The 13,619-nt window shown below is 36.4% G+C and overlaps 2 protein-coding genes across 11 annotated transcripts in view; both read left to right on the forward strand.

Moving 5' to 3' along the window:
- Window positions 1-1,804, forward strand: part of LOC135106047 (uncharacterized) — a 17,954-nt gene extending 16,150 nt beyond the window's left edge. For all 9 annotated transcript variants that reach the window (XM_064014858.1, XM_064014852.1, XM_064014850.1 and 6 more), the window contains 3 exons: window positions 253-377; window positions 658-810; window positions 983-1,804. In XM_064014858.1, coding sequence (XP_063870928.1) covers window positions 253-377; window positions 658-810; window positions 983-1,067 — 363 coding nt within the window. In that variant the 3' untranslated portion in view covers window positions 1,068-1,804. The remainder of the gene's footprint in view (window positions 1-252; window positions 378-657; window positions 811-982) is intronic.
- Window positions 1,805-2,567: 763 nt separating this feature from the next.
- Window positions 2,568-12,434, forward strand: LOC135106051 (uncharacterized). Of its 2 annotated transcripts, none has more exons than XM_064014868.1 (9): window positions 2,568-2,705; window positions 5,392-5,536; window positions 6,751-6,910; window positions 7,413-7,561; window positions 7,758-7,943; window positions 8,263-8,382; window positions 9,428-9,514; window positions 10,783-10,930; window positions 11,526-12,434. In XM_064014868.1, exons 2-9 carry the CDS (start codon window positions 5,399-5,401, stop codon window positions 11,576-11,578), a joined length of 1,041 nt encoding a protein of 346 aa, XP_063870938.1. In that variant the 5' UTR covers window positions 2,568-2,705; window positions 5,392-5,398; the 3' UTR covers window positions 11,579-12,434. The 2 variants fall into 2 exon arrangements, with proteins under 2 accessions (XP_063870938.1, XP_063870939.1); XM_064014869.1 differs by having other exon boundaries at window positions 2,576-2,678.
- Window positions 12,435-13,619: the final 1,185 nt, after the last annotated feature.

The following is a 13,619-nucleotide window of genomic DNA, read 5'->3' on the forward strand; positions in this document are numbered from 1 at the left end:
GTGAAAATTGGTGGTTTTAGTTCTGGGACTTTGAGGAGTCTCATCCCAACCACCCATTCGGCTCTGGATTTTGCTTATATAACCATGGCATAAATCCTAGCTATCTTGGCTTGCTGTGGTCACAATCATCATCATGTAGGATGGTTGACTGCTGCCCTGTAGAGCCTATCATAGCTTCTCTGTATAGTGCCTGGGTTTTTAGTTGTTGCTTGCTTGATTGATTGATTGATTGATTGATTGATTGATTGACAGGTGATGGCTTCACTGCTGGAGGGCCTCAAGGTCAACAATCAGTTCATGGAAAACTTCAACCCTAAAACAAGTGAGCGGATGAGACGCAAGAAGAAGAAGGTGCAGTACTTCCACAGTTCTGGCAGGTTAGTGAATAGCTTGATATTATTATTATTATTATTATTATTATTATTATTATTATTATTATTATTATTATTATTATTATTATTATTTTGAATCTTGTGTGGGATTGCTAGCCTGTTATATAGATAGATAATTTTTAGAGAACTTTGACAGCAGAAAGGGCAGTAAGGGAGTACTTTCAGATCTTTCAGCTCCTGCACTTTTATTTTTTCTAGAATTGCTCAAATAATGTGTCAGAGTGTCATTATCAGTAAGTTAAGGAGACTAATTTTGTTTCTTCAGAGGGAGGGGAAGTCACCCATCAGCCTTCCATGGTCCTGATGGGTCACTGATCGCCTCAGGGAAGGACCTGTGTGATTGCCTGACTGAGGACTGCCCTGGATGCCACTTCCCATGCATCAAGTGTGGCTCAGGGAAGTGTGGCAAAGAGTGCAGGTGAGACTGCTGCCTCTGCTCACAGCTTTAGGCAGGCAGGGAGTGTTCATTGAAATAGAGCATGATTATAAGTGCATGTGTTAGTCATCAAAGAAAGAATAATTTTCATCATTATCATTATCATCAGCATCTTTGCATCTCCTCACTCATAAAAGATTTTTTTTTTCCACAGAATAAATCGCAAGTGGTATTATGACAAGGTGGAAGTGGAAGGATCGACTCTTTCCTGGAACAATGAATACATCAAGAAAATCTGATATGGAAAGTCTGGTGTTGCCACTCTCTTTAAGTGTGTCTCTCTTGGCCAGCTGGTGGTATACAGCACACCCCACCCCTATCCCACACTGCCAGGCAGGTGGTGATAATATTTGAGGAAACATTTTGTATTTTAATAAAATAAAATAAATAAATATGATGATAATATAAATGTAAAATACTGGGCTGAGATTGATTGATCACTAGAGCCACAAAAAGCCCCCTGAAAACCCCAGTAACTTTCCTCCACCACTGAAAATACCACTAACTTCCTTACACCCCTGAATACCCTAATAACTTAATCTACAACCCTGAAGACCTCAGTAAGATCTCTTATACCACTGAAAAAAACCCTAACTTCCTCCACATCATTGAGAATTGCATCATCTACTACAGTTTGAAAAGCCCAGAAATGCCTGAGTATAACTTATTGCTGTAGAGAGAGAGATATGCATGTAAACATGTTTTGGGTGTCTCTACGGTAAACCCAAGCAGTTACTCTTATTACCACTATATTCACATTCTCCCCTTCCTCTTCCTGATGATAATGATGATGTGAGATGGTGAGGTAGTGATATAGTGACGTTTTGAGAGAAAGAGGGAGAGAGCAACAGTTTGTGTCTATAGTCAATAGTCTGATTTTAGAGACCATTACATGGTTTTCTTGTCTCTGGAAAAGACTACCACTACTATTACTATACGTTTGTATAATAAAATATTAAATATATTGTGAGACCATTGTGGTGGTTTGTTTTCACCTATCTAGTAAAACTTGCCTGTTTCAATACTAGGCTGGCAATCCCACAAGGCGTCCCAGACAAGGCACCACATACTCCACACAGAGTGATATTAATTATTTGTCTCTATACCAGGCCAGGAATCTCGCACGGAGCGGCCCACACACACACACACACACACACACAGATTAATAAACAGTTAAGGCGAGAGAGAGAGAGAGAGAGAGAGAGAAACATTTAATTTTATTCTCATTCATAATGCACGCGCTGAACGATCGCACAGAAACTAGTGCGACAGCCCTGAACTTTTCTAGCATAAGTGTGTTCCTTGCAGCGTGACTCACTCTCTGTACTGCACACATAGGAACAAGATACATTAAGCACTCAATCGCGTATCAATTTACACACAGGCAATGCATCAGTATGCAGCAGTGACGCCACATTGGGCCTGTTCCCTCACACCAGCCTATGTGTTACGTTGGGGACCAGATATGCTTATTGTAGCATGACTCGCTCTCTTTACTGCACGTGGAGTGGTAAGATATATCGATCATTAAATTCCCCATGCATCTATACTCAAATAATATCTTAGCGCGCCATAATAATGCCAAAATTAAGTGCCTCAAGCTGCGCGATGCAGCGGAGTTAAAGGTTAATATTTGTTGTTGGTTTTCTGTGAAGTTACTTCATAAGTTTGAAAGCGACTAAATTATTTAATTAAGAAATGGTAATGTAGCTTGAAGAAATTCAAGATCACTGAAAAGATAGGGAGCCGTTGTAGAGGCGGGCTTACTTTTGCTAATATTACTGACCTCCCTCCATAACAATAACAACGTTATCCTCCTCCGCACTAATTCTCTTTCTTACCACTGCCAAGTAAGATAACCTAGACGAAGGAAATTTGTAAGTATAAGTATTATTCTTACACATTTTTGAGTTAATAAGAGTATATCTGTATTAAGTATCTGGTAAGGTGATCATAGCAAGGTTATGTCCCTGTTTTCCTTTCTCCACCCCGTCGCTTTGTCATTTTTGTAATCTGCCAGATTTGATGAAACGAGGTTACTCTCCAGTGTTCTCTCTCTCTCTCTCTCTCTCTCTCTCTCTCTCTCTCTCTCTCTCTCTCTCTCTCTCTCTCTCTCTCTCTCTCTCTCATTTTCATGGTTATGTAAAGACTCAATGGATGGATTTGGGTATCAAGCAATGTTGGTATCTTTATCCTATGCTGTAAATTCCATATCTTTCCAGCATCCTGTGTATCGTATCGAAACTATGGTTTTCTGTGTGACTGTGGAGTATATAGTGGTAATGTAAGCCATCCACTCACCTTTATGGTATATTCAAGGTTAATGGGCATTATTCCAGAATCACTATATTACTTTCGTGACGTATCGCATCACTGAGTATTTTGAACCCCATATATTTTTTTGTCTGGAATTAATACTAACACTCAGCGATTTTTAAGAAAAATATTGGTTTTTCTTTTGGACTTGCTATCATGAACAATTGGCCAGAACTGGACAGCAAGACATCTCTCCCATTTTGGTTAGGTTAGGTTAGGTTTGGTTTTGGTCAGGTTAGGTTAAGAACCCTATATATATATATATATATATATATATATATATATATATATATATATATATATATATATATATATATATATATATATATATATATATATATATATGTGTGTGTGTGTGTGTGTGTGTGTGTGTGTGTGTGTGTGTGCGTGTGTGTGTGTGTGTGTGTTGGAAATTTACAGTAGTGCCACAAGTGATTTATCATCTTTTTTTTTATCATGAGTGCTAGTGTGAACAACTGTTCAAAACTGTAAAGTGCTCAGTGTTGGTGAGGTTACTAATGGTATTTACAAGGACTAATCTATTTTTTTATGTGTTTTGACAAATTTGCAATAAGTTTTCTGTTTTAAGTCACTCTGTTCTTTATGGTGGGCAGGGGTAATAATGAAAACAGTGGTTTACGATAGAAAGTGATGGCAGACTGTTTAAAAACACATAAAAACTTATCAGAAAAAGTAGTTTCATCTGTCATATGGAGTTTGTAGGGAAACTGGAAATTTACTGGTTAATGCAGTGCTGTGCTCCCTTTAGGAGTGTCACAAGACCAATGAAAAATTGATCTGGAGGTGGAATGAATTCTTTGTCATGAGAAATAGGACACAGAAAGTCACTTGGAGATATAAAGTACAGTGCCTTAGGTGATTTCCTGTAATATATATATATATATATATATATATATATATATATATATATATATCATCTTGATATACCATATACCTATTGGGCAGAAATCAGAACTACAAAGGGTACTCAATGAGTGCTTGGCCTAATCCAGAAGGAGCAAAAAATAGAGCAAAGGTTCACTCAACTTACTTTTCTTTCTTTCTTTTTTTTTTTTTTCAACATGATCGTCTTTGACTGTAATGCACTTCTCCAGTCTTGTCTTCCACTGTGAAGATCCATAACTGAAGAAAGATGGTTTGAATCCCTCCAAAACTTCCTTAACCTTCTCCTTAATCTCCTCATCATCAGCTTCAGGTCACAGAACACTGCCACCATGACCTTCTGGGATGACTTTGTGACCTTAAATTTTCATGACATTAGAGAGTAGGGATGCTTCCATTACTTAGATTTGGCTTTGGCTTCTGGATTGAAGTTAGGAATTCATGTTTCATCCTGGGTTATGATTTGAACCATGAATCCCCCTGGGTCTGCTCTCATGAGGGTCAACATCTCCACTGAAGTCACAATTTGGTTGCTCTTCTACTCAGACATCAGCATTCTTGGGATCCATTGGTAGACACCTTGGAAAGCTTGAGGTGATAACAACAGATCCACTACAGATTCCCATTTGAGAAGCAATGTATCATACTGAGATTTGGCGATAATCCTTGACTATGCTCTCCATCATGGCCAGTTTCCTTGTAGACTGCAGTTGATGGACCACCTCTTTGCGGGTCATCCTTACAAGATTCTTGGCCCTGCTTGAAGAAAGGACCCCAACAATTGAAGGTGGAACAGGATAGGGCACTACTCTTAGTACTTTCTTCAACCCCTGATGAATCAACTGTGGTGCTTTCTCCTAAATCACAGGAAACTGTATCACAGTTCAACTTCACTCATTATGTCATCCTCACTCATGAAAAGTCACCCTTGAAATGAATAAAAAATATTGGGAGGAAGCCAGCCCATGCATTTCTTGTTGGAACATGCATGAATGTGTTCCAGCTGTGGCGGACTCCTGTCTCTTCTCCTTCTGTCACTGAAGACCCCTCGAATACAAGTATATGTACTGATAGATCTTGGATGCAATTAATCAGAGTTATCAAAATGTTCCTTAACACATCAGCTACCATATTGTTTGATTTCCAGCACACACACACACACACACACACACACACACACACACACACACACACACACACACACACACACACACACACACACACACACACACACACACACACACACACACACACACACACACACACACACACACACACACACACACATATATATTTCACTTGATTCTGTTGAAGCTTATCACTAAAAATATGTATACTTTACAGGTTTGGCATGGATACATTACCAGACATTCAAGTGATATCAAGTGATGGACAGCAGCAGCTTGATTGGGGGAGGAATCGACCCATCACCTTTGAAGACCTAGGAATACCACGTGTTAATGCTATGCGAACCACAGTGTTTGGAAATGTATATTAGAGATTTTTTTGTGTTAATTAATTACATGCATAGCAGTGATTTGCTTCTTATAGGTGGTTAGAGTTTGTGTGGGTGTTTTCTGGCTGCTTTGGCTGGAGGTAGTTATCTGCTTTGGGAAGATCATGGGGCTTGACTGGAGTGGGGAGGAGGTTAGGCTTATCACCCATTACCAATATTTTAAATCTTAATTAATTACTTCTGGTACAATAGCTTTATAAGTCAAGTCTCTCCACATTAGATTTGGTACCAAATGTAATGGAGGTTTGTGTGTGTGTATAATAAAATATATATATATATATATATATATATATATATATATATATATATATATATATATATATATATATATATATATATATATATATATATATATATATATATATTTATTTATTTATTTATTTATTTATTTATTTATTTATTTATTTATTTATTTATTTATTTATTTATTTATTTATTTATTTTATTTTATTTTATTATACACACACACACACACACACACACACACACACACACACACACACACACACACACACACACACACACTAACCTGTCACCTAATGGATGAAATATGGCACTGGTTGGTGATAGTGAAATTTACAATCATTGTGTGAGTGAGATGGTTTTAGATTTTCTAACTTTTTATAAGGAGGATGCCATACCTTTACTAATAATTAATCCTATCATTAAATCTTCTGTTGTTTACCAGTCTAATGACCAGCTATTGTCCTAGCTATCTATGATGTGTTGATAACCCTCCCCATATTTGTGACTTCCTCTGACAACAATTAATCTTTTTTCTTCTTGGCATCCAAGAATTATCCATTAATCTAGCAATTTGTTTATTCTTAGAACATTTGTTTATTACTGCTGAGACTGTCCTTTTTGTTAGAGTGTCATATGGTGCCTGATGGGGAGGACAATCACATGAAGTATATAATGAAAGACATTGTGCAGAAAGAAGAGAAATGCATGGAAATAGAATGCATTAACTTTAATGATGAAATGCCTTGGGATAAAACTAATCCTGGTCTGAGCTCCCTAACATCTGCTAGTTTTATACTTGGTAGGAATTGTCCATGAACATCTATATCATATTCATGCATATATATTGCAGTTTGGGTTACTAAGGTATTTTTGTAAGTTCCATTGCATACTAACTATTTCAAAATCTGCATCAGGATGTTGAGCACTTACCCGACTTTCAGATCCGAACTTGCCAAAGTCTCATTCTTCTTGAGTGGATCCTTCTTGTTGGTGGCCTCACTTCAGCGCTAATTACAATTGCCTTGGCATTATACAGACTCTGGTTCTCTAAGCCTGGGGAAGCAGACTATGTGTTTGCAATACTGCTTGTTTTCCATTCCGGTAAGTCAATGGGCCATCCAAACATTGAGAATGTCCACAGAATGTACAAAAATGCTGTGCATCATCACAGAACAAAAATTTTACTAGCATAGTATGAGAGCATAGATATGAGAGGTACATTACATAGCTTAGATCTAAAATACCCTTGCAGAACTGTCTCTAAACTATCTCCATGATGTACTTCCACCTTATGATCTTGTTGAGGTGCCATAATTTCATTAGTAAGTCAGGTTTTTTTGTAACGTAATGTTAAGTCTTTACTGGTTTTCCTTTCTTGCAGAAAAGAGTTAACATAATTATCAAATTACTTATTGTAGTCTTACATAGCTATTATCAAAGTTTTATGTGATAAAACTTAGTGTGGATAACTGTACATTTATGGATGCCTATTGCATACCTATTCCTTCTTAGACATTCTTTCTGATATTGCACAGGAAAGATTTCTGTACTTATTTGATTTGAAAACCTTTCAAAATTGTAATAAGAAATCACAAATTTTCAGCATTCTGCATACTATACATTTTTGATGGCGTGTTCCGAGAGCAGGCGTTTGAAGTTCTGGCATTTGTTGCTTCATGTGGATTCTTGATTGTCTACATAGTTGTGAACTTTGCCAGTGCATCATCTTCATCATCTGATATCTTCAAATTGGTGTGTTTCTATAAGTGACATGTTTTTTAAGCTTTTTGCTTGTGATTATGAAAAGATAATGAAGTTGACTTGGTCCTGTAAAAGTACAATGATGGAGAAATATTAGTAATAACGTATGATTATAGAAAATTTGAATTGTTCCAGCTCTCTAAAATATGCTTAATATATTGTACTGACATTTATTGATTTTTAACAGGTGCGACTGGTATTAACTATTGTCTTTGGAACCAGTATGGGAGCAGTTGGTTTAGTTCTTGGATTTCGTTATTGGCAGTCTGCAAATCTCATCTTCAGAACAGTTGGGGCAGATACCTCAATCCAAGCTATGTGTAAAACACTCTTCACAACCATTACCCTTATTCTTTTTGATGCACAGATTGTAGTAAGTATCGAAGTTTCTTCTGTTTCAGATTTCTCAAGTATTAGTAATATTTAAGGCTTCCAAAAGTAGGAGAACATACATATTCAACTAAAATCTTCATTTGTTGATAGCTTTTGGAAGAGAAACATGAGAATCTCAAAGGTCACATATGACAAACTTTTAAAGGAAAAGGATTCTTTTGTTATTGTTTTGTTTTGTGGAAATATACTATATTCAGCCATATGACTAACTAAAAAGCTGGAAATCCTTCCTTAAGGATATATTTGTTCCTTATGATTGGGAAAGGAAAGGGCTGATAAATTATATTATCTTTGCCCAGGGTAGTGTAATCATTCTGGCACTGCGGCACAGCATCACCAAGCTGAGTCTACAGGAGATTCTGACTCTCACCATTGGACCACCACTGCTTCTGGCTTGGGCTGTCTTTGCATATTTAGGGGTGAGAAGCTGATGCTCTTCTGCTAAGTTAGTTGTGCTCTAACCTGGACATTTATTGGTACAGACAGCTCCAGACTTGATTAAGCAGCTTTCCTATCTATATTTTTAGTGAAAGCAATATCTATCATCTTTTTTTCATGGCAGTTGTCATTGGCTACAGCTGCCTCTGACATGAATCTTAGGCCTGCCTTCTTCCTTTCCTCCTCCACATACCTCTTCCTGTTCCTCTTACCTTTCCTCATGCTTCTCATCAGCCACTAAAACATAAACAGCTGGAAAAGATTCCCCATGAAACATGTAATGAATAGTGTAAACTTGGTGGAAAAGTTGAGGACAAGTTTTGAATGTTCCATCAAGAAACCAGATCTCCGAGTCCTATAGTCTGTGTAAATTTTCTTATCTATGATTGGTTCCCTGGCCTCATCATCCTTGCTTTGATCATCTGCATTTCCATTATCTGGCTTCTTATCAAACAAAAGGAAGTTTCTTTCTTCCTTGTGTGACCCTCAAATTGTTTGGAATGACTAAATCTGTCACATGTGGTTTCTACTGGAACTTCCCTTTTATTGGATACGATGGATGACTTGTCTCATAGCAGACTTGGAATGTGTTTCTACTGTTGTGTTAATGCCTACTTCTTTTCTTCTTGGACAACTGTAGCTGGTGTTGAAGTTGTGGTTTTGGCTCTAGTTTTGATTACATCAACAGCCCGTGTGCTTTGCCCTCTGATATTGAGCCACCACATATATTGAAAATTGTCACACCACAAAGGGTTGCAGAACCATTACAGTTTTTGTTCTTGCACTGGAAATAATGATTGTTGAGTTGACATCTCACTTTGGAAAGAAATAAAGATAGGAAGACTACTTCATCAATCCTGGAGCCATCTGTACCTATGATAGTCTCAGTGCTATTGGATCTTACCTGTTTTTTTCTGGTAAGCAGAAACTATGCATTAGGAACTGATAATTACCAGTGTTCTTATATCTTGTTTTGTATAACTTGTGAAAGGTATTAATGCAGTTATTTGGAACTCTCCTTTACAGCTTCGGTTGGAGAGCAGATATTTCTTCAGTTTGACAATGACCTTGAGTCCCTGCCACATAGCCTATGTCCTCTTTGCAATCATTCAAGTGAGTTATTTGCTATCTTCAGTGTTTGAATGAAGTGTTGATCCTCACTCAGTATAATGCTTAGATTCCTGAGATAGTGTTATTACAGATTAAGGTACTGAACCTAAAATGTTCCTATTCTCAACATTTGTCTCTTTTTCATTGCTTTTGTTTATCCATCCTATTCATCACATGTGCACTCATAGTATGGTAGTGTATTGATATTGACTGTGACGTCTCCACTCTGTTTGAATGGAGAGATCTGCTCATTGAATTGATTAAGGTGGAAAGGCAGGTGTGCTAACCTCAGTCCCACCATCTTCACTCCCTGAGCCTCAAATCAGTGGCATGAAAGCTCCAAAATGAATGGGAGATGCTGGGGCCTGCAGGGGTCTGCTGGAGCATTTGTCTATTGATGACCACCTAATGTAGAGTCCTGCTATGGGTTGGTGATCTAAGCTTTCCTTTTCCTAGGTGGAATGTTTACCGGAACTGAAGAGTTCCACCAACTCTTAAGCATTATGTTTTTTTGGGTAGGACTGAGACCACTCCCATGCCATACAGAACCTATTTGCTGCTAGAACAGGGGCTACATATTAAGAGGCTCAACCGTCTCCCTCACTGTACCCAGGACTCAAACCTGTGCATTCTTGGTTGTGAGCTGACTGTGCTGACCACTGCACTATATGGACTAAACACACACACACACACACACACACACACACACACACACACACACACACACACACACACAAAGGAAGGAAAAAGATACTTTACCTGATTAACTTTTGAAATTTCCATTATGTATGATCCTATGAGCTGTTGCTTACTTATCAAGGACTGTTGGATTCACCTAATACAAGCTTCCTTGACAGGAATGGTGCAGTGTTACTAACTTTGTTTATTCTGTTTTTGAGTCAAATCTTGATTATATTTACATTAGTGATTAGTTTGATGGAGTAAATTGTTTACAGCAGTGCACTGAGTGTCTTATTTGTCACATTTGGTTTAAATGAATGTATGTTTATATAGAGTAATGTATCTTACTAGTCTGTTGTTTAAGTCATGGAAATAAAAACACTGTAGAAAAAAAAGCAGAAAAAATGGGGGTGGTCCCTTTCTCATGAGAACTTGAGCAAATGTCAACTCTGACATGTAAACTTATATATGACATGATTTTGTATTAGTTAAGTGTGTTTTAATGTAACTTATCAAAATTTGAGTAGTTTTGGATCTCATGAAAACTTGGTGCAAGATATATTTTATATTTGTCTTTTTAACTCCCACAGACTGCCTTGAATCATGAAGAACATGTAGAAATTCGAATAGCATACTGTCGATATGCTGCTAGTGCTGGGAGCTTGGTGGTGCACACTGTCTTGATAATCTTCTTAGCGAGATGTTACAGAAACTTTGGAATGGGACTGAAAGAAAAAGGTAAGTGAATTAACCTGGTATCTTTTAGTAGTGTTTTGCTGTTATTTCTTGACTATATGTTACAAACGGAAATGTAACTAAAGAGAAAAAAGAAGAGAAATTTCATCTTCACATCATTATTCATCATCATTATCAGCCTTTAGGAGTTTATTGTTAAATTTTTTCCTTTACAGTTCCTATGATTTACAAAATAGCTTTTAGAATTGCTTTCTGTACACCATATTTTTCTTCACTCAGTCCTTGACATCAGTGTCTTTCATTATCTTTGCTGTAACTGTTAAACACACCATAAAAGTGTTAGTTGTCTGTGTATTTCCTCAAGAAATCTTGCTGCATTAAAACCCATAACTTGCACAAGTTCATAAGTAATGATAAACATTGGATGGTCTTTTTTAAAAGGTTTTATCATGATTGGTGTCTTGTACAGTTGATTAATCAGTCTCATAGTGCATGCAATTCAAATCACATATCGTAGGTGCCATCATAGGTATGAGATGTTAGACATGATGTATGAGATACGAGAGATATGAAATCAGGTAGGGACTACAAACATGTTCTGATTTTCTATTAATACTGGTGTGTGTTGACATTTCAGTTTATCCACGGCAGATAAGTAACAGCACGTCACAGTCAAGACTTGTTCAATAAACGGTGAAGGATAACCGATGCTCAGAACTAGTCTTGTATAGGTTGTATGGTCAGACTTCTGATCCTACCATGAGAGGTTATTGTGCTATTGTGATTTTATATATTTATATTTTCATAGTCTTCATTTTATAAAAGTTTTATTGAATCTTTTACTGTGAGCTGTATGATGTATACTTCACTGTGGAAGTGTCTAATTTTCTCTCTGTGCTTTAATTCCTTATGTATGTGTATGAATGATAAGAATGAATTAATTGACATTACATTGTGTGATAGTGCTGTAGGTGTAGAAGGATGACTTTGCACACTCAGTAATTCTACTGAAAGGTTCTTTTATTGCATGTCAGTTACCATCCATTCATGTGTAATTATAAGTAAAATTCTCAACTAATTAGAATTTGGAAAGTGGGCCTGTAAAGGGGGAAGCACATATTTTTATTTGAAACAAGACACTGAAGTATTTGAGAATGTGAGACCTGCTTAAGGTGCTTCTGTGTTTCAAGTCAAAGAGGCTTAGTGAGGAAATATAAGGTATTTGTACGTAATGTAAAATAATTATATTGTGTTAATTTTTATTTTGTTCTATCATATGGGTGTGATCTGGAAATGTAAAATAGTTTTTTTATATACTCTTCTTAAAATAAATGTGAATGTGATTAGAAGGGCTACATATACTATCTATATAATAATGTAAACTGCTTTCTTGTGATATGTAAAGTAAAGGTTGTATGTAGTTGTGCTGTGTTGAGAACAGTGCCCCGCCTTGCTACTAGCGGGGAGGGACCAAGCAGGCCATTACATGTCCACACACTAAGGACTGAACATTATGAAATACTCAGTAAATGTTTATTGACTACTGCATAGTATTTACATTCATTCCCCCAAACAATCTGTACATTAAGAGTGCTACATAGGATTTTGCAATTTGTTGGGATGTGGATGACAAAATGCAAGTTATATACTGTGGCAGACTGACATATTACATTAAGCACTACATGTCTTCAATAGAGAATAGTACTTTATGGAAGGATTCAAACATCCTTGGTGTTTGAACGAAGGAAGACAGGTTAACTTTATTGGTTTAGACTACTTCAGGAAAGAGTGGTTGCATTCATACTGACACCTGAAAGTCATCTGGAACTATCTGCAAGTATAATCAATCACCTGTCACGTTTCACATCAAGAAAGCTTAAAGAATCCTAATAAGACTTCACACCACTAATGTCCCACAATAACAAACATTATGGTTCCAAACAAGTGTATCATCCATAGGCAGCAGAGCACACCAATATTAATCTGAGATATATGGGTAAAAAAAATATTGTCGGAATCAGACATAGATCAAAGAAAACTAAGTATAAATAATTATATTAGACTCCTTCATTAAATATATATATATATATATATATATATATATATATATATATATATATATATATATATATATATATATATATATATATATATATATATATATATATATATATATAAACAAAAAAAAAAACATGTAAAGGTACCAGAGTTCAAAGATAGTTGAAAGGAAAAATATATCAAACTCAGTTGCTTTGGTAAAAAAAAAAAAGAAATAATAATGTTAGAATACTTATTAATGATTTACACTGACCAAAATGCAGTAAAATTTGTGTTGAAGTGCATTAAGGAAGAAGAAGATGAAGAAGAAGAAAGTAGGCTTGTATTATTTAAGTAAAGCCCAAACACCAACCATGAGGGAGTGAAGTGAAGCCTATAATGACAATTTCTTACATTTCACAATCATACGCAGGAACAGAAAAGGTAAGGGATTGTAAGGGAATGCTGTTAACCTCAAACTGTGGCTCTGAAATACAAGTACAAAAGTTAGTCAAAAGGAATTATGGTGCCAGTAGAAGCAGGATTTAGAAAGGGAAGAAAAATGCATGATTAAGATGTAACTTCTTCATGCACACTTGATTCCTCAGTTTGTTGCAGGTTTGAGAGGCCCTGCAACTTACCAAGTAGGGTTTTGTGAGTATGTGTTATATATATATATATATATATATATATA

This window comes from Scylla paramamosain, chromosome 12 (assembly GCF_035594125.1).
Source record: "Scylla paramamosain isolate STU-SP2022 chromosome 12, ASM3559412v1, whole genome shotgun sequence".
NCBI lineage: Eukaryota > Metazoa > Arthropoda > Malacostraca > Decapoda > Portunidae > Scylla > Scylla paramamosain.